Source organism: Polypterus senegalus, chromosome 11 (assembly GCF_016835505.1).
Source record: "Polypterus senegalus isolate Bchr_013 chromosome 11, ASM1683550v1, whole genome shotgun sequence".
In the NCBI taxonomy this organism is placed as follows: Eukaryota; Metazoa; Chordata; class Cladistia; order Polypteriformes; family Polypteridae; genus Polypterus; species Polypterus senegalus.
The window spans coordinates 60,081,777-60,103,421 of NC_053164.1; the positions used below are offsets into that span (position 1 = coordinate 60,081,777).

The 21,645-nt window shown below is 40.0% G+C and overlaps 1 protein-coding gene across 8 annotated transcripts in view; it reads right to left on the bottom strand.

Moving 5' to 3' along the window:
• Nucleotides 1-2,081, bottom strand: part of LOC120539052 (lysosomal thioesterase PPT2-A-like) — a 78,984-nt gene extending 76,903 nt beyond the window's left edge. For all 8 annotated transcript variants that reach the window (XM_039768755.1, XM_039768759.1, XM_039768753.1 and 5 more), the window contains exons 1-2: nt 1,987-2,081; nt 1,696-1,867 (exon numbers count right to left, since the gene is read on the bottom strand). In XM_039768755.1, the coding sequence (XP_039624689.1) occupies nt 1,696-1,863 (168 nt within the window). In that variant the 5' untranslated portion in view covers nt 1,864-1,867; nt 1,987-2,081. The remainder of the gene's footprint in view (nt 1-1,695; nt 1,868-1,986) is intronic.
• Nucleotides 2,082-21,645: the final 19,564 nt, after the last annotated feature.

Genomic DNA, 21,645 nt, shown 5'->3' on the forward strand with positions numbered 1-21,645 from the left:
AGATATTAAATACAGACATTTCATGCAGAAATTATTAGGAGTATGTAATAACCATATGCATTTTCAACTACAATATGAAACATTTACTGATTTCTCATCACTTTGACCAAAGCCTGAGAACTGCCTATAAGAAGCCAGCCCGCCCAACCACCAACCAGGAACAATAACCTTAAAACAAACAGAACTTAAAGGAAGTTATGTGGCTATAAATAAAATGAACAAATATACTGCCTTACTGATGCACCACCACAACATATCATATTTTACTCTTTAGTTGAGGGTGCAAATACCACAAAAAAGGCAGCTGCATAAACGTACTTCCTTAGACAAAGTGTTTCACTAACAGCAGAGGATTCATCTTGGCCTAACCACTAACACAGCAAACTTTAAACAGTAAAAGTTGCAAAGTCTACTTATTGTGTTTTCATCATAACAGGATCACAGGAAGGTAGGGACTTTCCTACAAGTATTGGCCACAAGCTATGAACCCCAAAACATCTGTGTGTTGATGTGGTAGCAAAGACCATTCCTTTTATTAGTTTACAGCAAAAATTCTTTGGATGTTGGTTTGTAATGTCCAGGTCCACTCCTTGCCCAACAAATTGGAGGAGCCTTTCTCATACATAATTCTGATGTCAATGTATTATCAAGTTCCACTTTGCTGTACCAATAAAATGAACCTGCAAAGGCAGATTAATATTTCCTAAAATCTAAAACAGTTTGGATAAGTTTAGATCCATAGGATTTTTAAAATTATTAATAAAATGATTTCATACTAACCAAAAACTACAGGTGCAAGAAATAAATTTAGCCTCATAATATTTAGAGACAGCATATCATCTTCCTTTAAATATATTGTTCCAGTAAGTCCAATTTGTATTTTTATTTTTTTTAATGGATGCAGTGTGCTATCCAATTTGTGAATTTCCCCTTGGGACTAATAAAGTATCTATCTATCCTTTAATACATTCACTGCCATCACAAAGGTGATGTCAGTTTATTCTATTTCGACCAATTTTATGTAGTTGATCAGTTTCTTTACCCAATTACTTTTATTTCATAACATCATCACAATGTTCTCTATGAAATTTGAAAAATAAAACAGTTCATACAGGACATATGAATATATTTTTGTTATAATTATTTACTGGAGATTTCAAATTAAATATCTATTGCAGAGTTAAGCACCATATGGTGGGCCCAATTAGTCGGTTTATAAAAAGTAGTAACTGATAAAAAAAATTAATAACTTAAAACATTTTGTGGCATTCATAAAAACAACAACATGCTCTCCATAAGAATTATGACCAAAATTTTCCTCTTAACAGACCGGTCTGTTTTTAAATGCATGAAGATAGTTCAGACGTCAAAGATCAGTGTATTTGAACTGCGGGAGGGGCGCCCATGTCAATTCGAAGAACTATTCAAACTTTAGAATTACGAACGAAAGATTGAGACTGCCATACAACTCCTTACTGTTATTATATTCTTTGTAAAACATGCCAAGTTTGTGAGGACTTCTTTATTCTTCCACATAAAGCATCTCAATACGCTTTCATAAAATTACTCCCTTCCTGTGCACTCGGCCACAGTAGTAAAAAAAATGCAGTAGCAGCAGCTGTTGAAGACAATACCAACGTCCACCGGCAGACCCCCCCATTTCCATATCGCTTCAAAAATTTCTCAGTCACGTACCTCGTTGATGTAGTGGAGAAGGTTTTGAAAATCACTGGGGCTGTCGAACAAACCGTGAATGATGACCACAGGTTTATAGCACAAGGTCGCCCGAAAAAGTAGCACAAACAGGCCCCCGCAAGCAAGAAACTGCAGCATCAAATAGCTGGGAAAGGAAAACCGCTTCATCTCTCTATAAGCGTGAACACAGACAAATAAGATTAATCGAACAGAGGCATACAATTGTTAATCGTAATTCGCTCCAACTAAAGCATATGTCTGGTTAATTAATATATTGATTTGCTCATGTACCTCAAGTAATCACACTACCCATCGAATCCAAGATCTACTCTAACAACGCTAGTTTGTTTACTCGCCGGAGTTCGGCTGCATGTTTTTATGTTCCTCACTCGTGCTCCTCGTGACGTCACGTCCGCTTATATAGTCCCTGGTAACCAAAAGAGGCGTTCTTAGCTACGGAGGCGCAGAGGCCTCAGTTTCTTTGGCCTGTCAGGATACCACGGCTTTCGGATCCTTGCATCTCTTAATGGATTATTTCACCATACTGGCCAGAAGCTGCAGAAAGGCGGCATCGAGAAGACCGTTATTCACCTTGAATTATTTTTCACACATGTATGCTGTTTGGTTTTAAAAATTGATAAATTAAAAGTGATGGCGCGAGATCATTGGATTCAATCTCGATCTTCCTCACATTGAGAAATGTGGACATAAATTCATTACGAAGTAGTGTGGTGTCTGAATGGCCTGTTTTCATCAAGATAGTTCTAATGTTTTTAAAATGGAAAGATTTGTTAAGAAAATAGATGAAGGATTAAAAAAAAGTTTAATGACTTTAAACTAAGATCCAGTCAGTCATTAGCTGCAACAGTGTGCAATTTAATGTATGTTACTAAAATTGTTTTTTTAGGAATTATGATTCACCCGGGAAGTTTCCTAACGGTTTTTATACTTCCAGCCCCTTCTGGTCCTGTTGCCATAACATCCCGGGCATCCTGGAAGAAGGGGTCGCATTTTGGCCAGAGTAACAGAACTCTGCTAAAGAAGACAGCTCACAGTGGTCTTGTGGAATATTGCTACAAATCTTGAGCTGTCATTACCATATCTTGTATATACATATGCAGTACTGGTCAAAAGTTTTAGTAAACCTCAGTTTATCCAGTTTTTCTTCACATTTAATGAGTTGAAATACAATGAATGACCTGAAATGGTGAAAAGGTAAACAGTAAACTGCCGGTGATTTAAATGTAAACTCTAGGTTGGCAAAAACCTAAAAAAGGAAATTTCAGAATATTACAAATGGGCTTTCTTCAGGAAACAACTAATAGGTTACCGCCTTCACTTGTTCTGCACAATAAAAGTAAATTAAGCATTGCAAGTTAAAGCAAGCAATTTGCACTGGTACCCCAACTTCTGTTGATTATTTAAAAACCATCTGCCTGTCTTAAAGCAGAGTTGTAACAGACTGTGCATCTACAGTACACCCTCTGAGGTACTACGTGGACAATATTACACTGTAGAAAGTTGTAAATTCCAGTGATAATAGCAAGAAAATGTATTGCCCTTAGAAGTGTAGGCCTTACATTTAGAGAAATTGCAAAAGAAAAATCAAAGCTTCAATTAGTGTCCTACACAATCCAAAAGCAATTAGAAACCGGAAGAGACTCTGATAGGAAAATAACTGTCAGACCCAAAGTCACAACCAAATCAGAAGACAAAGTTTCTGAATGTCACCAGCTTGCATGATAGGCACCTCTCAGCACAACAGTTACAAGCACAGCTTAACACTGGTTGACAAAAGCAAGTCTCACTTTCTACTGTGAAGAGGAGATTTTATGCTGCTGGCCTAGTGGCAGTAAGAAAGCCACTCCTTAAAGGACAAAATAGGGCCTTGAAATACCAGCTTTGTTCTACTGCAGACTGGAAAAAAATCTTATGGATCGATGAACCAAAATTTGAAATCTTCAGGTCATCACACAGGGTGTGCGCCATCTTCTTCTTTTGGCTGCTCCTGTTAGGGGTTTCCACAGCGGATCATCTTCTTCCATATCTTTCTGTCCTCTGCATCTTGTTGTGTTACACCCATCACCTGCATGTCCTTTTCTCCCCACATCCATAAACCTTCTCTTACGTCTTCCTCCTTTCCTCTTGCCTGGCAGCTCTATCGTTAACATCCTGTTCTCAATATACCCAGCATCTCTCCTCTGCACATGTCCAAACCAACACAATCTCGCCTCTCTGACTTTTTCTCCCAACCGTCCAACCTGAGCTCACCCTCTGATGTCTTCATTTCTAATCCTGTCCATCCTCGTCACACCCAATGCAAATCTTAATATCTTTAACTCTGCCACCTCCAGCTCTGTCTCCTGCTTTCTGGTCAGTGCTACCGTCTCCAACCCATATAACCCATAACATAGCTGGTCTCACTATTGTCCTGTGGATCTTCCCTTTCCCTCTTGCTGATACCGTCTGTCAAACATCACTCCTGACACCCATTCCACCCTGCGTGCACTCTCTTTTTCACTTCTTTTCCACAATCCCCATTACTCTGAATTGTTGATCCTAAGTATTTAAACTCATCCACCTTCACCAACTCTACTCCCTGCATCCTTACCATTCCTCTGATCTCCCTCTCATTCACACACATGTATTCTGTCTTGTTCTTACTAACCTTCATTCCTCCCTGTAGTTACTACAGGTCTGCACAGCCCCCTTATTCTTAAAAATCAGTACCAGTCTACCATTGAGTACACCATCAAGTTGGTGAAAGGAGGGATTCTCAGTGTGTGACACCAACTGTCAAACATGGAGGACGAATTGTAATGGTCTGGGGTACTTTTGCTGGAGGCAGAGTTGTTGACTTGCACAGAGTGACTGGTATTCTGAATTAAATGGTTACCACTGTTTGGCTGTTATATCAGCAAAAAGTAGTTATTTGATGAATCAAAAAATTGCATATATATCTAGTGGCCACTAGGGGGCACTCCAGCTCCCCAAACCTAACACAGACAAATGTGGACACAAGTTCGGCACAACACACACCTTTTTTTTCAGCTGTGGGAAACACTTTCCAACCATATCCCACCAATTCACAGTTTCTTCTCCTTGTCTCTGTGTTCACCTCCATTCTTCCTCCAGCAAGCTTCATCCTCCACCTTCCAACTCTGGCTCTCTGAATGAAGTGAGGTGATCTCTTTTATGCTCCACCTGCGAGCACTCCAGTTGGCCCAATAGCATAATCTGGAAGTAATGATAAAATAGGGCTTTCCAGTTCCTGCAGCACCCCCTGGCAGCAACTCCAAGTCCCAGCATACCCTATGGGAATCCAGGGTGCTGTAGCAACCCAGGGGGGCTGCCACTTACCACCCACTTCCACTATTGAGGTGTCCTGGCTGGGTAAGGGCTCTGGTTGTCCACCATTATATATATACAGTAGGTAACAACCCAAATAATCAGATTGCGATTCAGAACTAAGAATGTTATACTGTACTCTGATCTTCACCCTATCAAGTAAGTGAACCAGACACCATGGTGCAACATCAGAGGCTTCACTTCAGGCACTGACATCCACAGTTTGATCCCCGTAAGTACATAAAAACATAAGGAATTTGACAAATGAGAGGAGACCATTCAGTCCATCAGACTCATCTGTTTAGCGAATGGCTAAGCTGACCAAGTATCTGATCCAAGCATGCCTTAAAGGTTGTCAAGGTTTTGGCTTCAACTACATGGCTCGGTAGTTTGTTGCAGAAATTTTAACAACTCTTTATGTAAAGAAGTGCTTCTTGACTTCAATCCTGAATGTACTTACCCTCAGTTTCTACTGATGTCCTCAAGTATGTGATTCACCATTAGGTTGAAAGAATTCTATTGGATTTACTGTATCAGTGCATTTGAGAATTTTGAAGACCTGAATTATGTCCCTATCCATTCTACTTTATTCAAGACTAAACGGGTTTAATTCTCTGTGTCTGTCAGATAAGGGCATGTCATTAAATTTCGAAAGGCTCTTTGCTGCTTGCCTCTGCACAACTTCAAGAGCTATTATGTTTTTCTTGTAGTATGCTGACTTGAACTGAACAATACTCCAGATTTGTTCTCATTAGTGCATTATATATTGTACTCAAGGATAACCTTAACTTATAAATTGAAGATAATGGAAGGATGAGGAGTGAAATTAAAATTAACTACTCAGCTATAGCTGCTCTCCTACAATCACAATAGCTCCACTTAGATGGCCAAAGCTGTGCTTTATTGCCCACACCCAAACGCCACATCTAGACAATACAGAGATTTCAATTAATGTAAAGTTCATCTCTTTGGGAAATCAAAATAATTCAGGGTACCTAAAAAAACTCATCCAGGCATGTTATTCATTTTCAAACCAGCTTAATCCAGTTCAAGATTCTGATGGTCAGAGCCTGTCTATTCAACATGACATGGGTTACCAGCCCATTACAGGGCACGCTTATGTATAGTATACACCAAACAACCCTCAAAGAAGACCAATTTACATTGGTCATTTAATCTACAATATAAGTTTTTGGGATGCAAGAAGTAAACTCAGATACGGGTATAAATAGCAAACTGCACTTGGGTTACAAACACAACAACAACAACAAACAACAACGTTTATTTATATAGCACATTTTCATACAAACAGTAGCTCAAAGTGCTTTACATAATAAAGAATAGAAAAATAAAAGACACAATAAGAAAACAAAATAAATCAACATTAATTAACATCGAATAAGAGTAAGGTCCAATGGCCAGGGGGGACAGAAAAAACAAAAAAACTCCAGACGGCAGGAGAAAAAATAAAATCTGTAGGGATTCCAGACCATTAGACTGCCCAGTCCCCTCTGGACATTCTACCTAACATAAATGAAACAGTCCTCTTTGGATTTAGGATTCTCACGGAAGGGCTTGATGATGATGATGGTCACGTAGAGTTCTGCCTTTTGATCTATCCATCATTGTTGGAGCATCATGAAGCTTTGAGTAGGTGGAGGTGGCGCAGGCCACCACCACAAAGAAACCGGAAAAAGAAACAGAAAAGAGAGTAGGGGTCAGTACGGATTTTAGAGCCAACATGAGTAGTTATTATAAGGAAATTGAACGTACAGAGTATCAGGATTAAGTTAAATTAAATTAAATTGAAGTTACAGAAAGGCCATGTTAAAGTAATATGTTTTCAGCAGTGTTTTAAACTGCTCCACCGTATCAGCCTGGCGAATTCCTATTGGCAGGCTATTCCAGATTTTAGGTGCATAGCAGCAGAAGGCCGCCTCACCACTTCTTTTAAGTTTTGTTCTTGGAATTCTAAGGAGACACTCATTTGAGGATCTAAGGTTACGACTTGGAATATAAGGTGTCAGACATTCCGATATATAAGATGGGGCGAGATTATTTAAGGCTTTATAAACCATAAGCAGAATTTTAAAGTCAATTCTGAATGACACAGGTAACCAGTGTAGTGACGCTAAGACTGGTGTGATGTGTTCTGATTTTCTTTTCCTAGTTAGGATTCTAGCAGCTGCATTCTGCACTAGTTGCAAACGATTTATGTCTTTTTTGGGTAGTCCTGAGAGGAGTGCTTCACAGTAATCTAGTCGACTGATAACAAATGCGTGAACTAATTTCTCTGCATCTTTCAGTGATATAAGAGGTCTAACTTTACTTATGTTTCTTAAGTGAAAAAATGCTGTCCTAGTGATCTGATTAATATGCGATTTAAAATTCAGATTACAGTCAACAATCACCCCTAAGCTTTTTACCTCCGTCTTGACTTTTAATCCTAAAGCATCCAGTTTATTTCTAATAGCCTCATTGTATCCATTATTGCTAAGACTATGCTATTAGGCAACAGTGCTATCTAAGGCAATACCAAGTTGCCCATACTATGTTAATAAAAAATACAAATATATACAAAACTGAGTAAAGATTCAAATAAGAAGTACAAAGGGGTCAATAAAAGTTGGGTACCTAAAAAAATACTGGACAAAATGCCTTAACAGTAATATCTGGAGTAATTCCTTATACTTGTATTGTTTATTTTGGTTAAATTAAATAAAAATCTAATCCACCATGTAAAATGCAATGGGAAAGCAGCATTTTATACTATCACAACATTAAAAAAAATCTAATTTTCTATAATTTTTTTTTCGGAAATTGACAATAATTCTTAAATGTAATTCTAAAGTAAACATGTATGACCTGTTCTAATCATTTTTATTTTACTTTTACATCAAAATTCAATATTTTGAGCTAATCCAGTAAAAGTCTGTACCGCAGTCCATTTGCAAACAAGAGTTGTTTCATAAATAGTACCTACTTAGCGGGAGTAATTTTACAACAAATAATTTATAAGAACTGCTATTTTTCAAATGTACAAAGCTGATAAAGAATTTGTCCCAAAAGGCTCATGGATGTAACATGTCTCTAGCAAATACTGAATCAAGTTAAGTAAATATGTAGGAACCAGGGGCCTCTCTCAGGGCAAACACACACACACATACATACACACACACAGGCCAAGTTAGTACCACCAATTCACCTAACCTGCATGTTGTTGGACAGTGGGGAGAAATCAGTGCTAACTCTCCCAGACATGGGTAGAACATGAACCCTTCACATGGGGAGCACCTGGGACATGAACCCTCGTCTCCTTTCTGTAAGGCAGCAGCACTGCCACTGCACCTTCGTGCCTTCCACAAGCAATGTCATATGATCTGAATAGGTAACAGACAGTAGTTTTTATACCCTAACAAATTCTTATCAGTCCAAACATTGTGTCTTTTCTTTTCAGTGTGGAAATGACCTTTAGCTTTTTTCCCTTGCAGATGCACACTGACTCAGCCCTTAACTATCTCCATATCAGGAGAGTAGCTGTTTACACAAGCTATAACTAATCATGCATGAATGTGTCTGATGCAGGTACAACCTTCCATGATAAATGTTTATCATAATAAACCAGTCACTCAGGTTACTAAATCAAATATGTATGCAAGTGTTTTTGATTTTAGCATGGGTTTCCTCTGGGTATTCCAGACAACTTGTCTGATTAATTACTGCGACTTTTGATGTGTATCATTGTTTTAATCAATGAAGCAGAGTTAAATTTGTAATACATTCTTGTTACCATGCAGTCAGAGAGTGGTGTTAGGTGTTGGTTGCACATTCTAGTAAGAATTACATTATACAGTGGACTCAGAAAACATTCAGACCCGTTCACTTTTTTCACATGTTGCAGACTGGTGTTAAAATCATTTAAATTAATTTTAATGCACACCCAACAACACTCAATTCCCAGGAACGACAAAGGGAAAACAGGTTTTTAACAATTTTAAACAAACAAATGTCACATTGACACAAGAATTCAAACCTTTACTCAGCATTTAGTTGAAGCATCTTTGGCAGCAGTTCCAGCTTAGAATCTTCTTGGGCTTGACATGACAAGCTTTGCAAACACAGATTTGAAGACTGTCAGCTGATTTTCTCTGCGGGTCCTCCTAAACTCTGTCAGGTTGGATGGTGATGATTAGTGGACAACTATTTTCTGGTGTGTTCATCGATGCTCAAATGGGTTCAAGTCCAGGCTTTAGCTGGGCAATTTAAGGACATTGCCAGAGTGGTCACAAAGTCACTGCTGTTTGGCCTTTGCTTTGTGCATAGGGTCATTGTCCTGTTGAAAGGTAAACCTTTAACCCAGGATTCAGAGCCCTCTGGAGCAAGTTTTCATTAAGGATATCTCTGTACTTTGCTCCATTCAGCTTTCCCTAAAACCCTTTCTAGTCTTCCAATCCTGTCTACAGAAAAACAGCCCTATAGCATGAAGCTAAATTTAACCTTAACCCATCATGCCTCACTGTTTGGAATGGCATAGTACAAGTGATGAGTAATACTTGGTTTCTCTAGGTATGATATTAAATGATGGTTTAATCAAACCAGAGAATCTTGTTTCTCACAGTCTGAGAGTCCTTTAGGTGTCTTTTTGCAGATGGCAGCAAGCTCCCATGTGTATTTTACAGAGGAGAGACTTCTGTCTAGCCGCACTGTTATAAAGTCCAGATCAGTGGAGTCCTTCTGGAAGCTTCTCCCATCACAGCACAGGTTCTCTGGAGCTCTGCTAGAAAGACCATGGGATTCTTGGTCACCTCTCTTACCATGGCCCTTCCTCCTAACATTTGCTCAGTTTGACCAGGATGCCAGCTCTAGGATGAGTGATAGTTGTTCCAGACTTCTTCCATTTAAAAATTATGAAGGTCACTGTGTTCTTAGAAATCTTTAATGCTGCAGGATTTTTTGGAGCCTTCACCAGATCTGTCCCTTTACATATTCCTGTGTCTAAGCTCTGCAGGCAATTCTTTTAATCGCATGGCTTGGTTTTTTCTCTGATACACATTGCCTCCTGTTGGAGCTTCTATACATTGGTTTATGCCTTTCCTAATTATGTTCAGTCATAGAAAGACTCCAAAAAAGATGTAGAAACATCTCAGTGATAATCAATAGAATGGGATGTACCTGAGCCATATTTCATATGTCACAGTAGAGTGTCTGAATTCTTGGGTTAATATGATAATTCATTTTTTGATTTTTAATACATTTGCTAAAATATCTTAAATCCTGTTTTCTGTTTGTTATTCTGGGGTATTGAGTATTGTTTGATGTGAGAACAAAATATATTTAAATGATTTTAGTGCAAGGCTGTAACATAAAAAATATTTAAAATTTTTATTATCTCAGGGCACAACGTGAGCTACCACAGCTATGCTGATGACACACAGCTGTACTTATTAATATCACCAGATGACTCCGATTCTCTTGATTCACTGATAAATGTCTGACTTGTATCTCAGAATGGATGAATAGTAACTTTCTCAAGTTAAATAAAGAGAAAACTGAAATATTAGTGAAAATGGATACAGTGAGGCTATTAGAAATAAACTGGATACATTAGAATTAAAGATCAAGATGAAGGTAAAAAGCTTAGGGGTAACTGTTGACTGTAATCTGAATTTTAAATCGCATATTAATCAGATCACTAGGACAGCATTTTTTCACTTAAGAAACATAGCTAAAGTTAGACCTCTTATATCACTAAAAGATGCTGAGAAATTAGTTCACGCGTTTGACTAGATTACTATAACGCACTCCTCTCAGGCCTACCCAAAAAAACATAAATCGTTTACAGCTAGTGCAGAATGCAGCTGCTAGAATCCTAACTAAGAAAAGAAAATCCGAACACATTTCTCCAGTTTTGATGTCACTACACTGGTTACCTGTGTCATTCAGGATTGACTTTAAAATTCTGCTTATGGTTTATAAAGCCTTAAATAATCTTGCCCCATCTTATATATCGGAATGTCTGACACCTTATATTCCAAATCGTAACCTCATATCCTCAAAAGAGTGTCTCCTTAGAATTCCAAGAACAAAACTTAAAAGTGGTGAGGCGGCCTTCTGCTGTTATGCACCTAAAATCTGGAATAGCCTGCCAATAGGAATTCACCAGACTGATACAGTAGAGCACTTTAAAACACTGCTGAAAACACATTACTTTAACATGGCCTTTTCATAACTTCACTTTAACTTAATCCTGATACTCTGTATTCAATTCATCATAATAACTATTCATGGTGGCTCTAAAATCCATACTGACCCCTACTCTCTCTTCTGTTTCTTTTTCCGGTTTCTTTGTTGTGGTGGCCCGCGCCACCACCACCTACTCAAAGCATCATGATGCTCCAACAATAATGGATGGATTAAAAGCCAGAAGTCTACGTGACCATCATCATCAAGTACTTACGTGAGAACCCTAAATCCAAAGAGGATTGTTTCATTTATGTTAGGTAGAATGCCCAGAGGGGACTAGGCAGTCTCATGGTCTGGAATCCCTACAGATTTTATTTTTTTCTCCAGCCGTCTGGAGTTTTTTTTTTGTTTTTTCTGTCCAACCTGGCCATTGGACCTTACTCTTATTCTATGTTAATTAATGTCGACTAATTTTATTTTCTTACTGTGTCTTTTATTTTTCTGTTCTTCGTTATTTAAAGCACTTTGAGCTACGTTTTGTATGAAAATGTGCTATATAAATAAATGTTGTTGTTGTTGTAAAAATGAAGGAGTCTGAATACTTTCTGAATCCACTGTATTGTATACTAGTGACAATGTGACTATAATTGCTACAATGACCGGCACTTGCTGCAGATGATACAGACTGTATGAACTTACAACACTGAATAAGTAAAAAGAATGGTACTTATTTAAAATGATTTTAATTGTCTTTTTCTATGCAAAATTATGTCAACAGAAGATTAGAAAAAACTAAACTAATTAGGCAAAGAGATACTGACTTTAAATTTAGTTTCTTTTTGACTTTTAGTTTGGTTTTGTCCTAATAATGTTTGTACAGCTAAAAACAACTTTTGTGCAATGGTCCCTGTTAACACTAGACTTACCAGAGCTTACGAAAAAACTTGCAGATTCGTCCCCACTTAAGCTTCTCACCTCTCCGTTAGCGTCTTTTGTCCTTTTAAATGTGTTGATAAGCAGCAAGCAGCAAGCAGTCTGCTATCACATCTCCCATCGGCGCACAGTTTTCTCAGTTCAAGTCTGTTTACCTGCGTGTCAGTTGCTTAGAGTTGTATAGAGTGAGAAGTCAAGCAAAATCACACCTTTTATAAATACTATATCATTATTTGGAACACATGCATTTCATGTGTGTTCCATGCCTACAACGATCTATGCAAACACATCATTAAATAAGAAACGTTTTTTTATGTTTTAGTAATAATTGACAAAATGTAGACATGAAGTTTATAATGTGTGAAGCCTGAAGTCCAAATATCAAAGAAACACTTTCACAAAAGGTACAAATATTACAGAAAAAGTGCTATTTTATTCACAAATATAACTGCAGAAAAAGAACACGTTTTAGGGTGTGACATTGACACACATTTACTACAACTACTTGGGAGGTGCAACGGTATCAACTGTTGACTGGTAATCAGAACTTCACGGGTTTGATCCCTGATGAGTCTGTTTTGAGAAGTGAGCTGCTTTTATTCTTTTATTTCTTTTATAACGATGTGTTTAGATCGTTGTAGACATGGAACACACATGAAATGCATGTCTTCAAAATAACGATATAGTATTTATAAAATGTGTGATTTTCTCACTCTATACAACTCAAAACTGTGCGCCGGTGGGAGATATGATAGCAGACTGCTTGCTGCTTATCAATACATTTAAAGGACAAAACACGCTGACGGAGAGGTGAGAAGCGATTTAAGGTGGGACGGATCTACGAGTTTTTTCGTAGGCTCTGGTAATTCTAGTGTTAATTGTTGGTTGTTCTCCTGCTGAGCTGAAAAAGGAAAACCATTTAAAATCTCTACTACTCCCTAAATACTTGTCCAATAAGACATTTATTTTTTAGAGAGTTTTAGAGATTGCTTTATTAACACAGGATTTTTCCTAGTGTGTTGTTTTTCCCCTCCTTAAACCGTCACCTTATCATGGTAGAGGGGTTTGCGTATCCCAATGATCCTAGGAGCTATGTTGTCCGGGGCTTTATGCCCCTGGTAGGGCCACCCAAGGCAAACTGGTCCTAGGTGAGGCATGAGACAAAGAGAGGTTCAATAAACCTCCAATGACGAAAGAAAACTTTGAAAAACGTTTTCCCTTGCCCGGACGCGGGTCACCGGGGCCCCCCTCTGGAGCCAGGCCTGGAGGTGGGGCTCGATGGCTCACCACCTATGGTAGGGACCAAGGAGGTTGGGTGCAGTGTGAATTGGGTGGTGGCCGAAGGCGGGGACCTTGGCGGTCTGATCCTCGGCTACAGAAACTGACTCTTGAGACGTGGAATGTCATCTCTCTGAAGGGGAAGGAGCCTGAGCTAGTGTGCGAGGTTGAGAGGTTCCAGCTAGATATAGTCGGACTCACCTCGACGCACAGCTTGGACTCTGGAACCAGTCTCCTTGAGAGGGGCTGGACTCTCTACCACTCAGGAGTTGCCCCCGGTGAGAGGCGCCGAGCAGGTGTGGGCGTACTTATTGCCTATGCATTGGGGTTTACCCCGGTGGACGAGAGGGTGGCCTCCCTCCGCCTTCGGGTGGGGAAGGGTCCTGACTGTTGTTTGTGCATATGCACGAACAGCAGTTTGGAGTATCCACCCTTTTTGGAGTCTCTGGAGGGGGTGCTAGAGGGCATACCTTCTGGGGATTCCCTCGTTTTGCTGGGAGACTTCAATGCTCACGTGGGCAATGACAGTGAGACCTGGTGATTGGGAGGAACGGCACCCCTGATCTGAACCTGAGCGGTGTTTTGTTATTGGACTTCTGTGCTCATCACGGATTGTCCATAACGAACACCATGTTCAAGCATAGGGGTGTTCATATGTGCACTTGGCACCAGGACACCCTAGGCCTCAGTTCGATGATCGACTTTGTGGTCGTGTCATTGGACTTGCAGCCACATGTCTTGGACACTCGGGTGGAGAGAGGGTGGTGGTGAGTTGGCTTCGATGGTGGGGGAAGATGCCGGTCAGGCCTGGTAGGCCCAAACGTGTTGTGAGGGTCTGCTGGGAGCGGCTGGCAGAGTCCCCTGTCAGAAGTAGCTTCAACTCCCACCTCGGCAGAACTTCAACCACGTCCGAGGGAGGTGGGGACATTGAGTCGAATGGGCCATGTTCCGTGCCTCTATTGTTGAGGCGGCTGACGGAGCTGTGGCCGCAAGGTGGTCGGTGCCTGTCGTGGCGGCAATCCCCAACCCGTTGGTGGACACCGGCGGTGAGGATGCCGTCAAGCTGAAGAAGGAGTCCTATAGGACTTTTTTGTCCTGTGGGTCTCTGGAGGCAGCTGATAGGTACCGGCAGGCCAAGCGGAATGCGGCTTCGGTTGTTGCTGAGGCAAAACTCGGGCATGGGAGGAGTTTGGAGGCCATGGAGAGCGACTGTTGGACGGCTTCGAGGAGATTCTGGTCCACTGTCCGGCGTCTCAGGAGGGAAGCAGTGCAGTGTCAACACCGTATATGGTGGGGATGGTGCGCTGCTGACCTCGACTCGGGACGTTGTGGGTCAGTGGGGGGAGTACTTCGAAGACCTCCTCAATCCCACTAACATGCCTTCCAATGAGGAAGCAGAGCCTGGGGACTCTGAGGTGGGCTCTCCCATCTCTGGGACTGAAGTCACCGAGGTGGTCAAAAACTCCTTGGTGGCAGGGCCCCGGGGTGGATGAGATACACCGGAGTTCCTTAAGGCTCTGGATGTTGTAGGACTGTCTTGGTTGACACGTCTCTGCAACATCGCATGGACATCGGGACAGTGCCTCTGGATTGGCAGACGGGGTGGTGGTCCCCTCTTTAAAAGGGGACGGAGGGTGTGTTCCAACTATAGAGGGATCATACTCTTCAGCCTCCCTGGAAAAGTCTATTCAGGGGTTCTGGAGAGGAGGGTCCGTCGGATAGTCGAACCTCGGATTCAGGAGGAACAGTGTGGTTTTCGTCCTGGTCGGGAACAGTGGACCAGCTCTACACCCTTAGCAGAGTCCTGGAGGGTGCATGGGAGTTTGCCCAACCAGTCTACATGTGTTTTGTGGACTTGGAAAAGGCATTCGACCGTGTCCCTCGGGAATCCTGTGGGGTGCTCGGGAGTATGGGGTACGGACCCCTGATAAGAGCTGTTCGGTCCCTGTACAACCGGTGTCAGAGCTTGGTCCGCATTGCCGGCAGTAAGTCGAGCCCGTTTCCAGTGAGAGTTGGACTCCGCCAGGGCTGCCCTTTGTCACCGATTCTGTTCATAACTTTTATGGACAGAATTTCTAGGCGCAGCCAGGGTGTTGAAGGGGTCGGTTTGGTGGACTCAGGATTGGGTCACTGCTTTTTGCAGATGATGTTGTCCTGTTTGCTTCATCAGGCCGTGATCTTCAGCTCTCTCTGGATCGGTTCGCAGCTGAGTGTGAAGCGGCTGGGATGAGAATCAGCACCTCCAAATCAGAGACTATGGTCCTCAGCCGGAAAAGGGTGGAGTGCCCTCCTAGGGTTGGGGGAGAGATCCTGCCCCAAGTGGAGGAGTTCAAGTATCTCGGGGTCTTGTTCACGAGTGAGGGAAGAATGGAGCGTGAGATCGACAGGCGGATCGGTGTGGCATCCGCAGTGATGCGGGCTTTGCATCGGTCTGTCGTGGTGAAAAAGGAGCTGAGCCGTAAGGCAAAGCTCTCAATTTACCAGTCGATCTACGTTCCTACCCTCACCCATGGTCATGAGCAATGGGTAGTGACCGAAAGAACAAGCGGCTGAAATGAGTTTCCTCCGCAAGGTGTCTGGGCTTTCCCTTAAAGATAGGATGAGAAGCTCAGTCATCCAGGAGGGGCTCAGATTAGAGCCACTGCTCCTCCACATTGAGAGGAGTCAGATGAGGTGGCTAGTTTGCTAGCTTCACCCAATATTCTGTATTATTAGAAATACTTTTTACCATGTTTCGGAGTGTCTTTTGAAGCTTTTCAGCAGTGCTATCCTTCAACTACCTTTCTGGTTAGCATTTTGAGCTGTGGTGCTTGACATTCATTATTTTTATAATTTTGACTTTAATCAGTTATAGGATACTAGCTGTGTAAGCCCAAGGTGTAAAAAACCCAGGCTCCAAGAAACCATGGATTCAGGCACTTCAATTAATCAATCGCATTGATTGTGCTTGCCTCTGTTTTCTATCAGCAGCCAAGCAAGTTTCTCTCTCCTCTGAGGTTTCGTTTTGCCAATGTGCTCGCCTCAGTTGTGTTTTAGCTTTTTTTGAGTCGCTTTTTTTGAGCTTCATGCTGTAGCCTCGCACTTCTGGGCCGGACAACAACAACAACAACAACATTTATTTATATAGCACATTTTCATACAAACAGTAGCTCAAAGTGCTTTACATATTAAAGAATAGAAAAATGAAAGACATAATTATAAAAAATAAATCAACATTAACATCGAATAAGAGTAAGGTTCAATGGCCAGGGGGGACAGAAAAAACAAAAAAACTCCAGATGGCTGGAGAAAAAATAAAATCTGTAGGGATTCCAGACCATGATACCGCCCAGTCCCCCCTGGACAGCCAGACAGACACACTTCCATGTGTAGACATTTATATATGAGACAATTCTCTTTTTAAAATTCTCTGTTATTCAGACTTTGTCAGGACTGCTTCATTCATCTTATTGTACACTGGCCTTCCTCCTTGAAACCTCTTACAAAATGACAACGACATTTTGTGCTCAGGCAATACTTGATCATCCCTCCTCCCTCCACTAAAATCTTTATCTTTCTCCTTTCCCACACCAAGCACAACTAAAATCCCTACTTCACTCACCTTCCAATATAAAATATGAAAATGGGAGCAGGATATATAGGAAGGGGTATAAAACTTATTGGAAGCAGGAGAAAAGAGGGAGTTTTGCTGTAGGACAGATGGTATTTTGTTGGGGTATAAGTAAGGTTGGAGGAAGATGTCCTAAATGGCACTGTATCCCTGCTAGCAGCTCATGATATCTCCTTCATACTTAGCATGGATTATTTCTCAGTGTTTGGGTGTTACATAATAACTGTTGAACCAGCAATCCCAAAACCAGAAATCTCCTTCCTTAGATGATCAATGACACAGCAATTAAAGTCTACTTTAGCCCTCTGTGCATCCACAATGAAGTTTGAATTTATCACTGCTGCTAACTCACTGGAATATTTAAATATCGGATACCATATCATATGGAAATTTCATTTTGCACTGTTTTTCAACAGAATGTTTCTCTTTTTCTTTCCTGGGGCTTGTGTCATAAGCATTTTAAAGACATCATTTGTTTCAAACATAGTAATATTGGAACTTTACTGTTGGATTTAATGCCATTTGCCTTTGCCAGTCCAAGGTACTCAAAACAGATTTTTCATCACTTCTGCACACTATCAGAGAGAACACCATCTCTTCAAGATTCTTCTTCTCAGAACCTCTGCCCATGGCAAGAAAATCAAGCATTCTTTTGACTTGTCACTCTTCTAAAATATTAGGAGGCAGGCAATGTCAAAGATTTGGTTTTCCAAATGAGTAACCTTGTTTATTTGCTAGCACGTAAAAAGGCAAGGTGTCAAAAAGGCAGTTAAAATACTAGGCAGTGTCCATGTAGGGTGCTCGTCCTTGAAGGTGGTCTACAAAATGACTGTCTCCTGTGAACCTACCATGGGGTTAGTAACTTCACTGTAACAGTCAACATGTCACTTTTAGGGTTAACTATCCATCTATAATCCACACACAACCAACAGTAATCCTGGCAACAGCATGCACAAAACAGGATTCAGCTGAAGATGAAAGAGCAATCAATTGCAGGACACTGTGGCAAGACAAATTACTGTAACATTTATAGATATCTCAAAATGCATTTTAAGATATCTGGAAATGCATTTAAATTATCTTAAAGCAAATTACAGATGTGTGAAATCACATTCTCTTCAAGTGTGACCACTAGGGAGCTTTGCAGCACCCCAAACCCCAGACACAACATAATTGCACAGACGCAAGTCCCAATATGATAACAGACTTTATTGGCATCTGAATAGCTTACAAAGGGTTTCTCAGTTCTTACAATAATTGTTTCCTTCACCTTCCACTCCTCCAGGCAAATTTTGTCCTCTTCCACCTATGGCTGAGATTGCATGGCTTCTTATATCTGTGACCTGGGAGTACTCCCGGTGCTAGGGCATAACCTGTTGGAAGCACTTCAGAGTAGACTAGAAGTCCCAGAAAGTATGGACTATGAATCCCCGGAGGTCCTACAGAACCCAACAGGGCTGCCCCAGAGGACTACAGTGTGGGAATCTCAACCCAGCAATACTGCCATCTGGTGTATTGGAGAAGATAATGTTCAGCTGTGCTGATCTCCCCCTGTCCCTATATTGCATTGGCCTCCCTTCCAGGTAAGGATCCTCACTCAGTCCCAGTTGGGGTGCCAGTACAGTACACATGTGCCACCCATTACACAAGATATCTGAAATGCATTTTAAAATATCTGTGGCAAGCCAAATTAACAAATACAATTTATTTTTTAAGATATCTGAAACTTGTTTCCTTTACATTTTCAGATATCTGCAATACATTTTGAAATATCTTATTCTCACATGCATTTCAAGATAACTTAAATACATTTTTACATATCAGTATGGCTAGCCAAATTAACAATTAGAGATATCTCCGAGCATGCATTCCAACCCATGCTATGCATATTTGAGATATCTCTAAATGCTAATTTGGCTTTCCATACAGTAAGCTGTTTTAAGATATTGGTTATCTGAGATATCATACAATGCAATTTAAATATCTCAGAATAGTCTGGATTGTGGAAATGTCATTTTAAGACACCCAGAAATGTAATCAAGATATCTGAAAATGGTAATGGTTTTATATATCTAAAATGCAAATTCAGATATCTCAGATTCATTTCATGATATCTTAGAATGGGTCTCTATCTCAGATATTTAAAAGTGAAATTCAAAATATCTTGAATTTTATTTTAAGATATCTCAAACACATTTTAATTAAATCTTTATAAAGACATTCACTAATCTCAAGATATATGAATATCATTTTCAGATATCTACAATTCAATCTAAAATATCTCAAATATGTTTCACAGCTGGGGACAGTGGCATCAAGCCACTGTTTATATAACAAATAATATTTCCGCAGATCAGGCAATAAATGGAAATTTATGGATAACAACAAATGCAGAAGAGACAATTTAGTTACACCCATGTACTATGTACACTAACCACATTATGCAGAATAAGTTGAGTAAATGTCAAAGATTACAGAAGAGAATGATAATTTCTGAATTCAAAATAGAAAAGGTGAGACGTCTCTTTGGATTTAAATGTCACAGAGCTTCAAAATCCAGCACAGGCAGAGAGTTCCAGGGAGTAGGCACTCCCAGGTTGGTGGAGTGTTAATTAATATGGTTGAAAGAAAGCTTGGGTGGTGGTGAAAATGTCAGCTTTATGAGATGTCAGCAGGATTATACAGAATAATCAATGCAGAAAGTCATTTGGTAACGGATGATTTGAGACATTTTTAGATGAGTAGATGGACATTTAATGTAATCTAAACAACAAGTGTTTGGTGTGTGATTTTGTACGACGTGTAGTTTGGTCATTGTTTTTTGTTGAAAACCACAGAGATTCTCTGAGTGTTGTATTTATGGCAGTAAGATATGACCTTGGAGATGGCTCCTGCCTCTAGAAATTTGTAATGCAACTGTGCATTTGGAATAAGAATGGATGAATGGATTTGTGTCTTCTATTCTAGTGAAGTAAAATTATAAAATGTTTTGTTGTATTACCAAACTTGTGAATATAAAAGTAAATTAATCACAATATACAGGACAAATCCTTTAGGTTGGAAGGTTTACAAATACTGACTCATTAAATAAAAAGGTGATCAAGCTAATTTAGGCACTGACAAGCCAGTAAGTTTAGTTTCAAGAATCACATATAAATGAATGGAAGCTATTTTTACAGAACATATTGAGCAATGCATGACAAAAACAGTTCTTAGTAAACCGTCAACAGGGGTTTAGATTAGATTAGATAAACTTTATTAATCTCTTGGGGAAACTCAGATGCATAGAACAGCAGGAACATAAAAAAACAAGGATAGAGACTCACAGGACAAATCATATAGCCAGTTAATCAATCAATCAATTAATTATTCAATTAGCCAATAAATAAATACATGTATATTGAGCAAATATTTCAAAATGAACTTAACAAGTACATTGGGAGGAAGCACTGAATTACCTGATAGCAGTGGGCAGAAAAGACTCCCTGCGGAGCTTCTAAAGCACACCATGGTGGAATGAGCCTGTGGCCATAAGTGCTCTGATAGGACAGCATGGAGAAGATTTTCCCTGATTTCATCTGATTTTTCCACCATCCTATTTCAACCAGCTTCCAGTGTGTCTAGGGTTTGACTGTGATGGAACAGGCTTTCCTAATAAACTTATTCAGAGATTGTACTTTTCATCTTAGGTTTCTTTCCCAGGAGACTGCAGTGTAGAGCAAAACACTTGATACTATGTATTGGTTGAACATTTCCAGCAACTTGCTGCATACATCAAAAGTCTTGAGTCTTACTAGAAAGTATAGTCTGCTCTGGCCCTTCTTGTACCATGCCACTGTGTTGTCAGACCAGTCCAGTTTTATGATTATGAGAGCACCCTCCACACCTATATGTCTGACAACCTGCACAAGATTCAGATGTTCTGAAGCACTGGGTTGTAGCTGTTTTAGGACCAGCCCCTCAAAGGTCTTCATGATATATGAAATAAGAGGAACTGGTCTGAAGTCCTTGGGATCACTGGAATGCCTTTTCTGTACACTGAGACCACACAGACCTTTAATTTTAGATGGGGAAGTTTGTGTTTGACCAATATGCTAAAGTTTTATGAGGAAGCAGGAAAAGCATGTTATAAGAGAGGTGAATTTGATATTATATTTTTTAATTTTCAGAAAGCTTTACATAAGATCCCACAAGATCAAAGAGGTGGAAATTCAAGACAAAGTGTGTAAATGGGTACAAAATCAGTTTAATCACAATTAGTAAACGGTTATAAGAAGGAATCAGAGTCACTGCTAGGGCCACTGCTCTCTGTAATATGCATTCATGTTCTTGACAAGCTTAACTTAACTTAGCATAAAAATGTAAATAGCTAAACTTACCTGGTTAAGTTTGCAGATGATGTTAAAGGGAAGATAGTGTAAAATTAGTTGAATCATTACATGTACCTGGACAGAATTTCAGACTCGAGCAAATTTGTGACAAATATATTTAGTATGAGTAAATGTAAAGCATTACACCAATATAGGAAGTAAAGATGTTAGATTTAAATACTGTGATAGAATTCAACATCTTAATTAAGGAAAGAAACTTATCCTCTA